Below are 15,960 nucleotides of genomic sequence, written 5' to 3' on the forward strand. Positions count from 1 at the left end.
AGATGAGCCCCAGGAACCACAGATGGTCCCCAGAAACCACAGACGGTCCCAGGGAACCACAGACGGTCCCCAGGAACCACAGACCAACCCAGGAACCTACAGAGGAGCCCCTGGAACCTCAGACGAGCCCCTGGAACTGCAGAGAAGCCTTCCTCAGAGTCCCTCCCACAGTCTGTGTCCTGGAAACGGAAGCTGCGTCCTGTGTGTGCCAATGCGCTACAAATGACCTTTCCCACTGCAGGTGCTTTGAGTTACTTTTCATTGAGATTTTTTGTCACGTGGCGTGGGCTACACGTGTTAATAAACCACCTGATTTTGTCTTGTTAGCGCCCAGCTGAGAGCCTGGGGTGGGTAGAGGACAGTTTTGCGTCCCCTCCAGCGTCCTTCTGAGATGAAAGGTGCCGGCAGCGGGAGAATCTCACTCTTTGGGAATCCCCTCGGCACCATGGCTGAGTGAAGCTGCTCCCTGCACAGAGGTTTGCTGAGCGCATGCTCCGCCCGGGCCTGCTGGGGCTGCAGTCACACCAAGGGCCTGCTGCCTGGCCTCTCCCTGCCGGGCGGCGGGCAGCAGGATGCAGAGATGGAGTGTGCAGACACTTTGCCAGGAAACTAAGGCAGGGAGTGGGCCGGGGCTTCGGCTCACCCTGTGGTCATGTGGGCGGAGCTGGTCAGGCAGCGGGAGCCCTGGGCCAAGTCCCTACAGAAGGGGAACCCAGCCTAGTCATTGCAGGGCCAGTGGGACAGGACTGGGCAGCCACAGCAGGCAGCCGGGCCTGAGGGCACCGCGGCAAGTCTGGCCTTCACCCTGAGGGACAGGAAACCCAGTGGGGCTCTAGCAGAGGGAGAATGCGATCTGCGCCACTTTAGAGGTGATTCTGGGTGTTCTGTTTGGGTGCCATATAGCGATGGTTAGGAAATGGACCCTAAACCAGTGGGAGGCACACAGAATCCCGTGTGCTCCTCCGGGGCTGGCGTGGCTTCCCATGGCGTGGGCGGTGTCTGCGGAGCAGGCCTTCCCTGGAGCTCACAGTGAGGGCCCCGTTGAACCCATAACCCAGCAGACGTCCCCTCACACTTCTGTGTCCCACGGTCCCTGCACACCCAGCTTCTCCAGCCCTGCAGCCTGGTTCTAACACCTCACCGGTTCCCTTTGTAAACCGCATGCTCACTGCCTGCCCGAGAGTCACAGCCTGACCAGTGGGAGTGGCCATGGTGGGTGGGTGGGCGGGGGGGGGGGCAGGTATGAACCAGAAGTTCCGAGGATGAGGCGGGGCTGAGTCCCCCAGGGGAGAGTGCCAGGGACAGGTGGACTTTATAGCCAGGACACGGGCGGCGCCCGCGAGCCAGCCCTGTGCCGAGTGCATTCTCTCATTCCGTTGCCACAACCACCCTGAGAGTAAACACGTCTCTTACTAATATTCATCTCATTGTGCAGCGGAGGAAACTGAGGCAGGACCCAGGCCAGACCAGGATGGGAACTCAGGCAGTTGTCACTGTCAACCAGCCGACCTCGACTGGGGGGGCACCGGGCAGTGACCGAGATGTCTGTGATTGTCACACTGAGGGAGGTGCTCTGACCCCAGTGAGCAGAGGCCAGGACTGCTGACCACGACAGCACCAGGGCGTCCCCACAGCAGAGGCTCCGGCCCCAGACGCCGGTGGCAGACACTGCCCTCAACAGGTGCTGCCACCTCCAGACTAATCACCACCCCCCACTTTCTCCTGCCCCCCCCTCCTGCAATTGCTCACTCAGTCCCCAGGCTCAGGTGCCCTCTGTGCCTCCCCACCCACCACACCCTCAGTCTCATGGGTGGCGGATAATAACTGCTCAGGAAACAGATGCCCGAGGTGCACATCTGTCTGTGCACCTGAGACAGTGTGAGGGAGTGTGACAGGGAGGGGCTGCGACAGGGTGGCCGCCGCAGAGGTATGACAGCCTCGCACTGCGCACTGCGGGAGAAAGGGCATCACCAATAGCTCAGGAAAGGAGAGCGAGGGGCCCTGAGGGCAGCCCGGGCTCGGGCTGGGAGAGAGCTCGTGCGTCCTGCCCCCGGAGCCGACCAGCCTGCGGCAGCAGCACCACCAAACCAAGTGAGGTTTCCAGTGCGCTCCAGCCCATGGCTCCCTGTTCCAGGGGACGCCGTATTAATTCAGTGAGTCTGCTGGGCGGGGCCCAGGAGGTGGGCAGGGAGGGGCTGCGGGAAAGCGGGCATCTGTGGGCATCAGGAGAAGGTGGAGCAATGAGCAGCGCTCCTTCTCCCCAAGCCAAGCAGTTCCAATCGCGCGGGTCTCAGTCCGGGACCAGCAAAGGGTGCACGCGCAGGGCCCACTCCCTGGGGAGAGGCTGCAAGAGTCAGGCCTGGGGACGGGAGGCGAGAGGGGGATCAGTCCCGGGCGGGACACGCGCAGGGAGCCCTTCGCCTGAGGCGCTTACACACTTTACAGTCCCTGAAGGAGGAAGGTTGGACTCCCCACCCCGCCCATGGCATCCTACAGGACCTCCTCTGCAGATGGGGCAGAGGGTGACCGTGGGCGTCACCGCCAGAAGTGCCCCACTCAGACCAGCAGAACCACCGGTTCACTCCTCCAGCCCTGAGCCGGGAGCTGCCAGGAGCTGCCCACAGCGCGGGGACCCTGCAGGGGCAGAGCTCTGGCCACATCTGGGCTGGCGTTTGCGAGTCTGAGGAGGAATCGCCCTTGGCTCCCGGGGCCATTTATAGACTTGCAGGGCTCTCTGAGTGAGGGCACCTGTGCCAATCGAACGCCCACCCCTTCCCCAGTCCCCGCCCATATTCTCAGCAGAGTTTAATGACACATAAGTGGGCCCCGGAAGTTTCCACGCCTCCAGGCTCCCTGAACTTTGGGACAAAATGAAACTGATATTCAGGCCACTTCGCTTTGATAGATGCTACTCAGTTGTTTTGATTAAAAACAAATCCACCTGCACTAGATGTTAATAATAACAGGATCATCTGTGTCAAAACGTCCCCCCAATGGCACGCTGTTCCCTCACCCTCTGGGGGAGTTGGCTCAGGAAACAGCGGGCACAGGGCTGCTCCGGAATGACACTCCAAGAATGGGGCGTCAGGGACAAAAAGTGCCATTACGTGGGCTGTTTGGAAAGGTGGAGTCAGTGCGCCCCCTGCTGGACACCTGTGGTCGACACCACGGCCCTCTGGGAGGAGCGCAGCCAGGTTCCCGGGTGAGGGTGAGAGATGTAGGACTGCAGGCTGGTGTCCCCGCCAGGACACCCAGATAAAACATGGGAAACAGGTAAGTACCTTTTTCTCGGACATTTACGTTAGCAGTAAAACGCCGGGGCCCGGAGAGACCATGCACATTCGGCAACCATTCACCTCGTCATTGCTATTTTCTAACGTAACTGAGGGGAGCAAACCTCATCCGCGGGTCGTCCGGTGGCGTCATCTCCAGGTCGTGGGTGGGCCCGTTTAAGCCGATGACGTGCAGGGAGATGCTGGGGTTCTCACACCCGGCCTGGGGGGACAAGAGGATGGGAGGTGAGGCCACCGCGGCCTGGCCGGAGCCGGCCTGGGGAGTCTTCCCAGGGCACAGGCCCCGGGGCCTGCAGCTCAGAGCTAAGGAGCAAAGCTTGCTGGGGCAGGCTGCTCCTGCGTGAGCCGACCACTTCTCCTCGCGGCTGGAAGCCTGCCCTCTCCTCACTGAGCCCAGCCCTCCCCGCCACCTGTCATCACCAGGCCAGCACCACTCCGTTGGCTGAGCCCCTGGGAGTGGGAAACAAATAGATAAGGAGAAGGAGAGAAAATTCTGGAAGTGGAGACGATGGTGAGGACGGCGTGGCCCAGCGGGGGGAAAACGAAGTCCTTTGAAAGGAACAGAACCTCCTCCCTCTGAACCCTCACTCCCTGTCCTGGGACCAGTGGCACCAGCAGGAAGGGGAAGGGACTTTGTGGTGTTGCACCATCTGCAGGGCTGTGGGTGGGACTGAGGGAGAAGCTCAGGTGGAGGAGGAGACCCGCCCCCCAAAGGGCAGAGCCCGGTGGGTGGACCAGCTCATGGCTCTGATTTGGCAGAAGCATCATGGGGCAAAGAGCGGCTGAGTTCTGTGGCCAGAATATGGTAACTTTCCATTAAAATATGAAATCTCAAACCCTCAGTGATCTGGGGTTTTATCAATCTGACTTCTGAGCACCTGTCCCAGAGCTCACTGTAAGGTCAAGGCCCTCCCTGTAAGGTCAAGGCCCTCCCTGTAAGGTCAAGGTCCTCACTGTAAGGTCAAGGCCCTCACTGTAAGGCCAAGGCCCTCCCTGTAAGGTCAAGGCCCTCCCTGTAAGGCCAAGGCCCTCACTGTAAGGTCAAGGTCCTCAATGTAAGAGCTAGGTCCTCACTGTAAGGTCAAGGTCCTCCCTGAAAGACCTAGGTCCTCACTGTAAGGTCAAGGTCCTCACTGTAAGGTCAAGGCCCTCCCTGTAAGGTCAAGGTCCTCCCTGGAAGACCTAGGTCCTCACTGTAAGGTCAAGATCCTCACTGTAAGACCAAGGTCCTCCCTGTAAGACCAAGGTCCTCACTGTAAGACCAAGGCCCTCACTGTAAGGTCAAGGTCTTCCCTGTAAGGTCAAGGTCCTCCCTGTAAGACCAAGGTCCTCCCTGTAAGGTCAAGGTTCTCACTGTAAGACCAAGGTCCTCCCTGTAAGGTCAAGGTCCTCACTGTAAGGTCAAGGTCCTCCCTGTAAGGTCAAGGTCCTCCCTGGAAGACCTAGGTCCTCACTGTAAGGTCAAGGTCCTCACTGTAAGGTCAAGGCCCTCCCTGTAAGGTCAAGGTCCTCCCTGGAAGACCTAGGTCCTCACTGTAAGGTCAAAGTCCTCACTGTAAGACCAAGGTCCTCCCTGTAAGACCAAGGTCCTCCCTGTAAGACCAAGGTCCTCCCTGTAAGGCCAAGACCCTCACTGTAAGGTCAAGGTCCTCCCTGTAAGACCAAGGTCCTCCCTGTAAGGCCAAGATCCTCCCTGTAAGACCAAGGTCCTCCCTGTAAGGCCAAGGCCCTCACTGTAAGACCAAGGTCCTCCCTGTAAGGTCAAGGTCCTCACTGTAAGGCCAAGGCCCTCCCTGTAAGGTCAAGGCCCTCCCTGTAAGGCCAAGGCCCTCACTGTAAGGTCAAGGTCCTCAATGTAAGAGCTAGGTCCTCACTGTAAGGTCAAGGTCCTCCCTGAAAGACCTAGGTCCTCACTGTAAGGTCAAGGTCCTCACTGTAAGGTCAAGGCCCTCCCTGTAAGGTCAAGGTCCTCCCTGGAAGACCTAGGTCCTCACTGTAAGGTCAAGATCCTCACTGTAAGACCAAGGTCCTCCCTGTAAGACCAAGGTCCTCACTGTAAGACCAAGGCCCTCACTGTAAGGTCAAGGTCTTCCCTGTAAGGTCAAGGTCCTCCCTGTAAGACCAAGGTCCTCCCTGTAAGGTCAAGGTTCTCACTGTAAGACCAAGGTCCTCCCTGTAAGGTCAAGGTCCTCACTGTAAGGTCAAGGTCCTCCCTGTAAGGTCAAGGTCCTCCCTGGAAGACCTAGGTCCTCACTGTAAGGTCAAGGTCCTCACTGTAAGGTCAAGGCCCTCCCTGTAAGGTCAAGGTCCTCCCTGGAAGACCTAGGTCCTCACTGTAAGGTCAAAGTCCTCACTGTAAGACCAAGGTCCTCCCTGTAAGACCAAGGTCCTCCCTGTAAGACCAAGGTCCTCCCTGTAAGGCCAAGACCCTCACTGTAAGGTCAAGGTCCTCCCTGTAAGACCAAGGTCCTCCCTGTAAGGCCAAGATCCTCCCTGTAAGACCAAGGTCCTCCCTGTAAGGCCAAGGCCCTCACTGTAAGGTCAAGGTCCTCCCTGTAAGACCAAGGTCCTCCCTGTAAGGCCAAGATCCTCCCTGTAAGCCAAGGTCCTCACTGTAAGGCCAAGGCCCTCACTGTAAGGTCAACATCCTCCCTGTAAGGCCAAGGTCCTCCCTGTAAGACCAAGGTCCTCACTGTAAGGCCAAGGTCCTCACTGTAAGACCAAGGTCCTCCCTGTAAGGCCAAGGTCCTCACTGTAAGACCAAGGTCCTCACTGTAAGGTCAATGCCCTCCCTGTAAGACCAAGGTCCTCACTGTAAGGCCAAGGTCCTCCCTGTAAGACCAAGGTCCTCACTGTAAGGTCAAGGTCCTCACTGTAAGGTCAAGGTCCTCCCTGTAAGGCCAAGGTCCTCCCTGTAAGACCTAGGTCCTCACTGTAAGACCAAGGTCCTCCCTGTAAGACCAAGGTCCTCCCTGTAAGACCAAGGTCCTCACTGTAAGACCAAGGTCCTCACTGTAAGGTCAAGGTCCTCACCGTAAGGTCAAGGTCCTCACTGTCAGTCCAAGGTCCTCACTGTAAGGCCAAGGTCCTCACTGTAAGACCAAGGTCCTCACTGTAAGGTCAATGCCCTCCCTGTAAGGTCAAGGTCCTCACTGTCAGTCCAAGGTCCTCACTGTAAGGCCAAGGTCCTCACTGTAAGGCCAAGGTCCTCCCTGTAAGGCCAAGGTCCTCACTGTAAGGCCAAGGTCCTCACTGTAAGGGCAAGGCCCTCACTGTAAGACCAAGGTCCTCACTGTAAGACCAAGGTCCTCACCCCTAGATTAGGGCTTCATCTGGTAAACCACTCCAGCTGTGGGTGGATAGTTGAAGGTCAGACAGCCAGGCTGTAGAGTGTGTGTGTGTGTGTGTGTGTGTGTGTGTGTGTGTGTGTGTGTGTGTGTTGAGAGGCTCGGCATCATCCAGCACACTTACTTAGCTGTATATGGCTGTCACCCTGGCCTTTCCACGGGTTTGGTGGATGACAAGCCAGAGCTGGAGTAAAGGAATTCTGTCAAAAGGCACATCCCTGTCACGCGCTGACACCCAGGTGCCCTTGGGACAGGAACACGGAAGAGACAAAGCTCTGGCCTGGGACCCACGCGCCTCTACCTGGGACCTCGCTATACAGTGGCCCCATTTTGGAAGAGCCTCAGGAATGGGTCTGTGTACCAGCTGCTATGGACGGAGTGTCTGTGTTCTTCCTGAATGAAAATGAAAGGCCCCGGCCCCCATGGGAGGGGGTCTGCAGGTAGGGCATTTGGGAGATACCTGGAGTTAGATGAGGTCATGAGGTCCCATGATAGGGTTTGGGTCCTTAGAAGGAGAGGAAGACACCAGAGTGCTCTTTCTGCCACATGAGGACACAGGAGGGGGTGGCTGGCTGGAAACTGGAAGAGTTTCTCAGCAGAACCGACTGCATTGGCAGCTGCCTTAGACCCCCAGCCTGTAGCCCATGAGGAACCGTGCCTGTTGAATGTCATGTTTGTTACTCCTGCTGAGCTGACTGACCTGCACCACCTATCCTCCCTCCTGCTGCAAACTCCCCACTGCATGTTGGGGGTGTCTTGTTTACAGACATGTGGCTGCTGCTCTCGAGCCCTCTGATGGCGTGGGAAGCTGGGGCTTAGTACTAGCTGGCCCAGGCGGGAAGTGAGCGCTGTCGCCAGGTGGGTGCAGGGGCTTGGGGTAGTCTAGTGCAGCCAGCCCATTGTGGACCCAGGGGCTGGCAGACAGGTCCCTCTCACCTCCCAGAACCAGATCCTAAAAAGGAAACGAGGGGGGAGTGTCGGCAGTGGGCAGTGTGAGGGTTTGTTACCTGGAATGAAGCTTAGACACAAGGTTAACGGCAGTTCAATTATTTAAAACTAGAGGCCCAGTGCACAAAAATTTGTGCACTCGGCAGGGGGGGGGGGTCCCTCAGCCCGGCCGGTGCCCTCTCGCAGTCTGGGACCCCCCAGGAGATAATGACCTGCTGGCTTAGGCCTGCTCCCGGGTGGCAGAGGGCAGGCCCAGTCCCTAGGTGCAGCCCCTGGTCGGGCTCAGAGCAGGGCCGATTGGGGAGTTGGGGCGCCGCCCCCTGTCATGCACAGAGCAGGGCGGATCGGGAGGTTGCGATGCCACCTCCAGTCACGCTCAGGGTAGGGCCGATTGGGGGGTTGGGGCGCCGCCCCCTGTCACACTCAAGGCAGGGTCGATAGGGAGGTTGCGGCGCCACCCCCTGTCACACACAGAGCAGGGCCGATCAGGGGGTTGGGGCGCTGAGCCCTGTCATGCACAGAGCAGGGCCCATCAGGGGGTTGGGGAGCTCCCCTCTGTCACTCACAGAGTAGGACCAATAGGGGAGATGGGGCACTGCCCCCTGTCACACACAGAGCAGGGTGGATCAGGGGGTTGGGGCACCGCCCTCTATCACCCACAGAGCAGGGCCGATCAGGGGGTTGGGGCACCGCCACTGTCACACTCAGGGCAGGGCCAATGGGGAGGTTATGGCTCTACCCCATCACACACAGAGCAGGGCCCATGGGGGGCAGTTAGGGTGCCACACCCTGTCACACACAGAGCAGGGCCGATCAGGAGGTTGAGGCGCCGCACCGTCACACACAGAGCCACAGGTTGATCAGGGGGTTGGGGAGCTCCCCCCTATCAGGCACAGAGCAGGGCTGATCAGGGGGTCGGGGCGCCTTCCCCTGTCACGAACAGAGCAGGGTGGATAGGGAGGTTGTGGCCCCGCCCCCTGTCACACACAGAGCCGCAGGGCGATCAGGGGGTTTGGTTGCTGCCCCCTGTCACGCTGATCCCGGTGCTGGGAGGCATATTACCCTTTTACTATATAGGATAGAGGCCTGATGCATGGGTGGGACTGGCTGGTTTGCCCTGAAGGGTGTCCTGTATCAGGGTGGGGGTCCCCACTGGGGTGCCTGGCCAGCCTGGATGAGGGGATAATGGCTGTTTGCAGCTGGTCACACCCCCTTCAGGGTGGGGGTCCCCACTGGGGTGCCTCGCCAGTCTGGGTGAGGGGCTGAGGGCCGTTTTCAGGCTGGCGGGTGACTGAAGCTCCCAACCGCTCCTTTTTTCTTTCTTTTTATTCTGGGCCAGCTTTAGCTCTGAGGCTTGGCTCCAGCTCTGAGGCCTTGGCTGCAGAAAGCAGGTATCTGGTTTGTTTGGGTTCTATAATTGTAACAGTGTTGTGGTCCTGCTCACTCCAGCTCTGAGATCCCAGCTGGCTGAAAGCAAGGATCTGCGTTTGTTCTATAATTGAAACAATGTTGCGGTCCTGCTGGCTGAAGCCCGGCTCACTGAAAGCAGGTTTCTGGGGTTTTGTTTAGCTTCTATATTTGTAACAATGTTTCTTAAACTGCAAGCTCAGAGGCCGGCAAGACAGGTGGGGAACCTTAGCTTCCTCTGTCACTGAAGCAAGCAAGCCTCCTGTTCACTTCAAGCTGCCTGGCTGCCGGCTGCCATCTTGGTTGGCAGTTAATTTGCATATCCTGCTGATTAGCCAATGGGAAGGGTAGCAGAGGTATGGCTAATTACCATGTTTCTCTATTATTAGATAGGATAAGGTAAATTTGCCAACAAATTGAACTCAACTGACGGGGAGAGAATGCCATGTAAGGGGAAGTAATTCATCCTGCCTCTGTTGACTGTATTGCTCCTAACGGGTCTGAAGGTCCCAGCCCCACTTTGGGGATGGCTGGCTGGGGGGCTGAGGGGCAGGGCAGTGTGTTCCTGTGGCATCTCACCTACCTTGGGGTAGTGGTAGAGCTTCCCCGTGGGGTACATGGCGCCCGTATAGGCCGGGAGCTCCATGACGGGCACGCGGGAGTCATTGATGGTGGCGTAGGCGAGCCTCGTACCGTCTGGAGACCACCAGTGGGCGATGTGGGTCTTTAAAATCTCCTCTAAGGGAAAGCAGAGAGATGCGAACAGTCAGCACGTGGAGCAGGGTCCATGGTGAGCAGGTACGGCCATGAGCTGCCAGATGTGAGGCCCCGGACACTGTGCTTCTACGGCCTCTGAGAGGCCTCCCTGGGTCCTGCATTTACCTTCCATCCAACAGGGCTCAGAAGTACCCGGTGATGACGCCACGCTCACACCACTAACCTGGCCAATCAGGGCCCAGCTGAGCCGAAGCTGATCCCCTGACACGGGACACAGGTTTGAGCACCGTGAACCTAACAAGTGCTTTTTGAATTGGATTACTATTGTGCTGAGGAGGGTTGATCTGAACAGAACCAGAGGAAATCCGTTCATGCTGAAGCAGGGCACAGCCAGGCCGACTCAAGGGAACGAGCCAGCTGTGCTGGAGGCTGAGCCCAGGAAACCCAGCCCAGCTCCCAGGGGATGCTAGGGGTTCATGTCCACTGTGTGCACACTGTGTGGATATCATGTGTATACTGTGTGGAGACCCAGTGTACACTGTATGTATATCATGTGTATCCTGTGTGTATACTGTGTGTGTACTGTGCATATCCTGAGTGTATACCGTGTGCATCCTGTATGTATCCTGTATGTATACTCTGTGTATATTGTGTATATCCTGCTTGTATAGTGAATGTATCCTCTATGTACACTGTATATTCTGTGTATACCATGTGTATCCTGTGTGTATACTGTATGTATACTCTGTATACTGTGCATATCCTGTGTATATCGTGTGTATACCATGTTTATACTGTATGATACTTTGTGTATACTGCATGCATACTGTGCATATCCTGTGTGTATAGTGTGTGTGCCCTGTGTGTATACTGTGTCCTGTGTGTATGTATACACTGTATATATTGTGTGCATCCTGTGTATCCTGTATGTACAGTCTGTGCATATTGTGTATGTTCTGTGTGTACACCATGTTTATACTGTGTATACCCTTATTCGTCCGTACACACTCACTCTCTCGTGGACAGCCATGCTAGTGTGCCCCTCGCCTTTGAAGGAAGGACACAACTTCATCTGTGTGGAAGACAATAAGATGGTCCCATTTTCACCAGAACTGAAACGGACACTGTGAGTCTAAGATTTCCACCAGAAACACCCGTATCCCACCCTCTCCCAGCATCTTGGCTACTAGAGTGTTAACCACGGATGAGTTTTGTAGGACTTATATCTATTCCAGGAAAAAGTTCTACTGTGTGTATTTAAGCTGAGAACAGACATGTCCCAAGCAGCAGGTCAGAGCCTGGGGCCGGGGCTCCTCTGGCACCACCAGCCTTGGTCTCGGGACCCTTTCTTGTCACAGTCTGTGCACCGTGGAGCTAGCTCCCTCCAGGGTCCTGTCTGAGATAATGGTCAGTATCATCCCACAAGCACATCACAGGAGGCCCATTCTGTAGCAGGACAGTCAGAAGGCAGGGAAATTCCTTAACAAGTGAATAAAGAAACGGAGGCAAAATAATTGAACAAGGTCAAACCGTTTGAGTTCACAGCCGGCTAGTGAATCCCAGTTTCTGTCTTCCCCCAGCAAGCACACTTGGGAGCGAATGGTTTACACACTCCAGACTGTTCGGGGGCAGACCTGCCCGGTCCAGTCCCCCTTCAGTGACATTCTCTAAAACCAAAACCACCAGAGAGGAGCCCTGGCCTCTCGCTATGCACATCCTGACGCATCAACTCCCTGAAGGACTCGCCTGGAAAGCTAACAGACACCCTGCTGAGACCCTCCCTGACACGTTCCTCAGGAGCCCACCAGTCAAAGGAAGACAAAAGCCCCAAGACAAAGGGCCTGGTGCCTCTCACTGAGCACACCACACCCTGTCACGCTGAAGCTTTTCTCCTAAAGAGACTGGCACCCAGGGGAGCAGCGGGCAGTGGCAGTTTGTCCCAGGCTCAGCCCTGAACCTGCCGCCCAGGCCCCCTCGCTCTCTGACTTTCTCCTGTTGCTTCTTCTACCCTAAGCTCTTCCTGGTTTCCTGTCCCCAGCTTTCATAAACACAAATCCCCTGGACTCGCCTTGTCAGATCTTTCCTGCATGAAGTCAAGAACCCACACACTGCAGGCAGCTGGGGCCGGGACCCGTCAGCAGCAATTGCAGGGGTTGACATTGGGCGTTTATTGTGGTGAATCAGCTCCATGCGCCTGTGGTGACAGAATGGCAACTGAGGGGCCTGAGCTCATGCTGAGAGAGCAAGGCGGGTGCAGGGACCATGGCTGCAAACCACAGCCTGGGACAGAGCCGCAGCGGGGAGGGCTGGGGGCAGGAAGCCAGGCGAAGGCCTGGCGCTCGGTGGGCCGTGACCTCACGGGGACCAGACAGTCTCAGGGGGCTGAGGCTCCGGGCCATGTTGGGGAGGCCCTGCTGCTGTTCTGTCTCCGGGGCCAGGGGCAGACTCTTGGGCCTGGGGACGCTAACCAATGGTGCGGTTTGTCCTCCGTCACGGCCACTGTGAGAACGTCTCTCGTTGCAGAGACTTCTCAGTGGGGCCCCTGATGTGCTGTGGGACCGGTAGCCGCAAATCCAGGAGTTAGACCCCTCATTCCATCACCGTCAGAATACTTCCTCCCTGCGCTGTGCGAGGCCTCCGGGCCTGCCGGCAGCCTGCAGGGGGCCCCGACCCAACGCTGCACGGGCTTGCAGCCGGCCAAGGTGACTCTGTCCCTGCTCAGTAGAGTCCTGTCCACCGCGGGAACCTCAGTGTGCCGACTTCCCCCCACCCCCCAGGCGTGGGCACAGCTGCTCCATGAAAATGGATTTCCAGTCGCTTCCGCTGCCTCCCGGAGCGCCTGACGGGTCCCCCTCTGTCCCCCGAGGGGCCACCTCCAGCGAGTAACCTCCAGGCTCCTCTGAGTCGGGCTTCCCATAAAACCGAGGGTCTGCTGAGGTCAAAGAAGAAGAGGACGCAGGAGGCTCCTCTGGGCCTGTGATGTCCAGCGCCTCCAGGACCCCCAGGCCTGTCTGGGAGGAGGCGATGGAGTGACGCTGCACAGACCCCCTGGTCCGGGGACCGGGTGGTAGGAAGAGGCTTCAGCAGGACAGGCGCCGTCTGCCATGCCCTCGGAGGTTCTACTCAGTCACTGCTGTGCTGCCGTGCTGCGGGGAGGGAGCCGTCAGGAGCCAGAAATCACGGGAGCAGAGTCAAGGGCAGGGTCAAGGGCAGAGGGAGGAGGGAGCGGAGTCCGCGAAGCCAGTGTGGGGGTCTGGCTGTGGCTCTCCCGCTCACTGCCTCCTGGCCTCCGGCCAGCCCAGGCCCAGGGAGGCCCCAGCTGACAAAACAGAGCCCACCAGCCCCGCAGGGACCACGCACTGTGCGGCACCTTCCTGTCAGACAGGCCCTGAGCCCTCGGTCAGAGGAGAGCAGGCGGGGAGGGCTCGCTCGCTTCTCATTCCCACCATCCATGTGTGTCCCGTGTCTAGACGTGCCCTCAGACCTAAAGGGAGCTAACAGGCCGACGACATCTTGACATTTTTGCACTAATTACAAATGTGTGTGTTCTGCAAGCCTCTGCTCCGGGACGCCCGCTTAGCGAGGCAGAGGGCGCAGTGCGCGAATGGCTCAGTGAGCTGCGCGATAACCTGCCTCTCCGAGCTAGTCCCAGGTGGGGAAGCTGGGCCATATGTCTCCCGCCACCTGCTCATCCTGTCCAGGGACCATGTCAGTCACACAAGAGAGACAGCTGGGACATTCACTGGGTGACCGCCTCTCCCTTCAACTGTGATCCACGCACTTAGGCGCACAGTCGGGTCTGGGCACATTTCCTCATTCCTGTCCCGGGTCTTGAAGAAGCCGGGTCCACAGCCGGGTCACTCACTCCTGCCAAGCAATGGCAGGGCTTGTCCGGGCGGCGTAAAATCCCATGGGATAAGGCAGCCCAGCCAAGAGGAGGGACCGCATTCTCCGCACTGCCTGGAAGGTTCCCAGGGAAGCCGTGGGGACGGTGCTTTGGGTAGCAGTGCTCCAGCCCCCTCCACGCAGAGCTGGCAGGATTGGTTGGGGTCAGGGGAGGGCACGCCCCTCTTCTGCCAATGCCCTGCGGGTGGCTTTGGGGTGCATCTGGTTAAGGGCGAGTCAGGAGGCCGCAGGAGGCTGGGGTCAAAGTTGCTTGACATCTCCCTGAGGGCCATGCCCAGGGGTTCCCGGAACATGGGCCATGCATGGACCGAAGTCTGTTGCAGAGAAACCCCAGCGGGTCAGGACGCACAGACACGACTGGGAGGGAATCGGGAGGCTGTGGAGGCATGGGGAGCTGGGCCCCCCGCGGTGGTGAGCCTCATTTCTCTGGAGAGGACAGGCGAGTGGAGAGCCACAGGCCGAATCCTCTCAGGTCGACCCCACCACAAGGTCACACTGATCTGCTGGGTCCGGCTCAGGGCAGGGAGGGGCGGACACACAGTGGCAGCATCTCTGGTCCCTGAATGGCCAGAGGTCAAGGACGCACGCACGACACTGGGCTGACAAGACGCAGAATCCTTCCTGCCTTCTCGTCTGCTGTTCTACACTGAGTCACCTCCCCTGTCGTCAGTGGCTCAGCGCTGGGCCTGCTCCTGGAGGCCTATCAGGAACGCAGTGCCGGGAGCCCCTCGGGGACTGCACAGCTGCCGGCTGCCTCCAGAAGCAGAAGACAAGGTGCTTCTGGGGTCCTTGTTGCTGCCCAGGTGGCCGTCGCCCACAGCGGGAGGCCCCAGGAGGACTTTGGCGTCTACCCCAGGTCTCATGGGTGGGCCAGATACACTTTGCTCTTTCTCCCCGGGCCCTGGTGAAAGTCGGCCTGTGGCTGCAATGCCTCGCTTGGTGCGTGAGTCAACTCCCCGGGCGGACTAAGTTGGGAAGGTCCGAAGGGACTCAGCTGCCCAGGTAGACGAACAACATCAGATGCGCCTTCCACGGCTGAACCCATAAGAACCTTTGATACCATTTCCGGTTATCATGGTCTCTTCTTCCGGGGAGTCATTTACACTTTAGTATAAGTGACTTGGCAGAGCTCGACACTTGCAGAGTGTGGTAGACTGCACTTTCCTAAGTTGGCCCTGGTAGTGTTTCTGTCTCCCATGCTCTCCCAGGAATTGACACTAAGGGACACAGTCCTCACCACCAGCAGATGAGGCCCCTGTCCTCTGCCTTCCACTGGGGCAGTCTCCAAAGCAGCCTGAGCCACCAGAACACGGTGGCGTCAGTTCTGACGCCATAAAGGTGGTGTGACTCCCCCCCGGCTCTTTCTTGTTGGGGACACTCCCCCTTAAGAACCCCCATTTGTGGGGAAGCCCAGGCCACATGGAGAGGCACCTGTAGGTGCTCCGCCGACATGGCTCCGGTCTCAACTGATAGCAGCATGCGCCCTGGGACACCTGAGCAGCCAGCCTTCAGACGGCTCTGCCCCTGCCCGTGTGCCTGGTTTCTAGGCGTCACTGCTTTAATGGACTCGTCTCATTAAGCATAGAACGCTGCCGGGGACGGGGCGGGGGGGGGGGGGGGGGGGAGGGGAGGGGAGGCTGAGGCAGCACGCAGGCTCCTATTCCTCTGTGAGCCTCTCTCTTTGGGCTTCCCCATCCTTCCCCTACATTTTCACGGTGGGGTCTTAAGGAAGCTTCCAGAACTTATGATGATGCAGATGACCCTCCTGCTTACCTGCTCCATGCCCAGGCAGAGATGTTCTCGTGTTTCTCACTCATTTGTCGCTGGTTCACGCGCCCGCTGGGTGGATAAGGGGACATCAGTAAAGCAGGTGGGAACTCGCTGGCTGGCTGGGCACCGAGGAGCGGCTCTGAGCTCACAGTGAGTCCGGGAGGAGACAGTGCCCGCTGGCACAGAACCGAAGGCGCGGGCACAGCAGAGCCGTGTGTCCCAATTCTCCTTTAGGTTTGAGGTGGGGTCTGATCTCAGCCTCGCTGGGGTTCAGACCCCAGTGAGGAAGGCTGGCGATGCCAACAGTCCTGCATCCTAAAGCCCAGGGGCGGCGGGAGGAGGGGTCGGGGAAACATGCTGATGCCCAGGAAGCAGTCCTGGCCGCCGGGGTCGCTCTCGCCTCCTGTCGCCTCCTGTGAGCAGCCGCCCTCCTACTGCATCAGGACACGCTGCTCCTGAGTGTGCAGCTAAGTGCAGAACGTCCCTTCCCGCCCTCACCCGCGTGGGGAGAAGCCACAGTTAATGAGCAGGTGGTCCACAGGCGGTGACCAGGGACGGTCACTGCTTGCAAA

At 58.4% G+C, this 15,960-nt stretch overlaps 1 protein-coding gene across 5 annotated transcripts in view; it reads right to left on the bottom strand.

The window, feature by feature from the left end:
• The window catches only part of DPP6 (dipeptidyl peptidase like 6), a gene marked incomplete at its 5' end in the record, with an annotated part of 642,841 nt that overhangs the window by 71,741 nt on the left and 555,140 nt on the right, over positions 1-15,960 (bottom strand). For all 5 annotated transcript variants that reach the window (XR_013996566.1, XM_081101874.1, XM_081101876.1 and 2 more), the window contains 2 exons: positions 3,398-3,495; positions 9,579-9,733. Coding sequence is in view for 4 of the 5 variants with exons in the window: in XM_081101874.1 (XP_080958000.1) it covers positions 3,398-3,495; positions 9,579-9,733 (253 nt within the window). The remainder of the gene's footprint in view (positions 1-3,397; positions 3,496-9,578; positions 9,734-15,960) is intronic.

The sequence above is a fragment of the Myotis nattereri genome (genome assembly GCF_964212035.1).
Source record: "Myotis nattereri genome assembly, chromosome: 11".
In the NCBI taxonomy this organism is placed as follows: domain Eukaryota; kingdom Metazoa; phylum Chordata; class Mammalia; order Chiroptera; family Vespertilionidae; genus Myotis; species Myotis nattereri.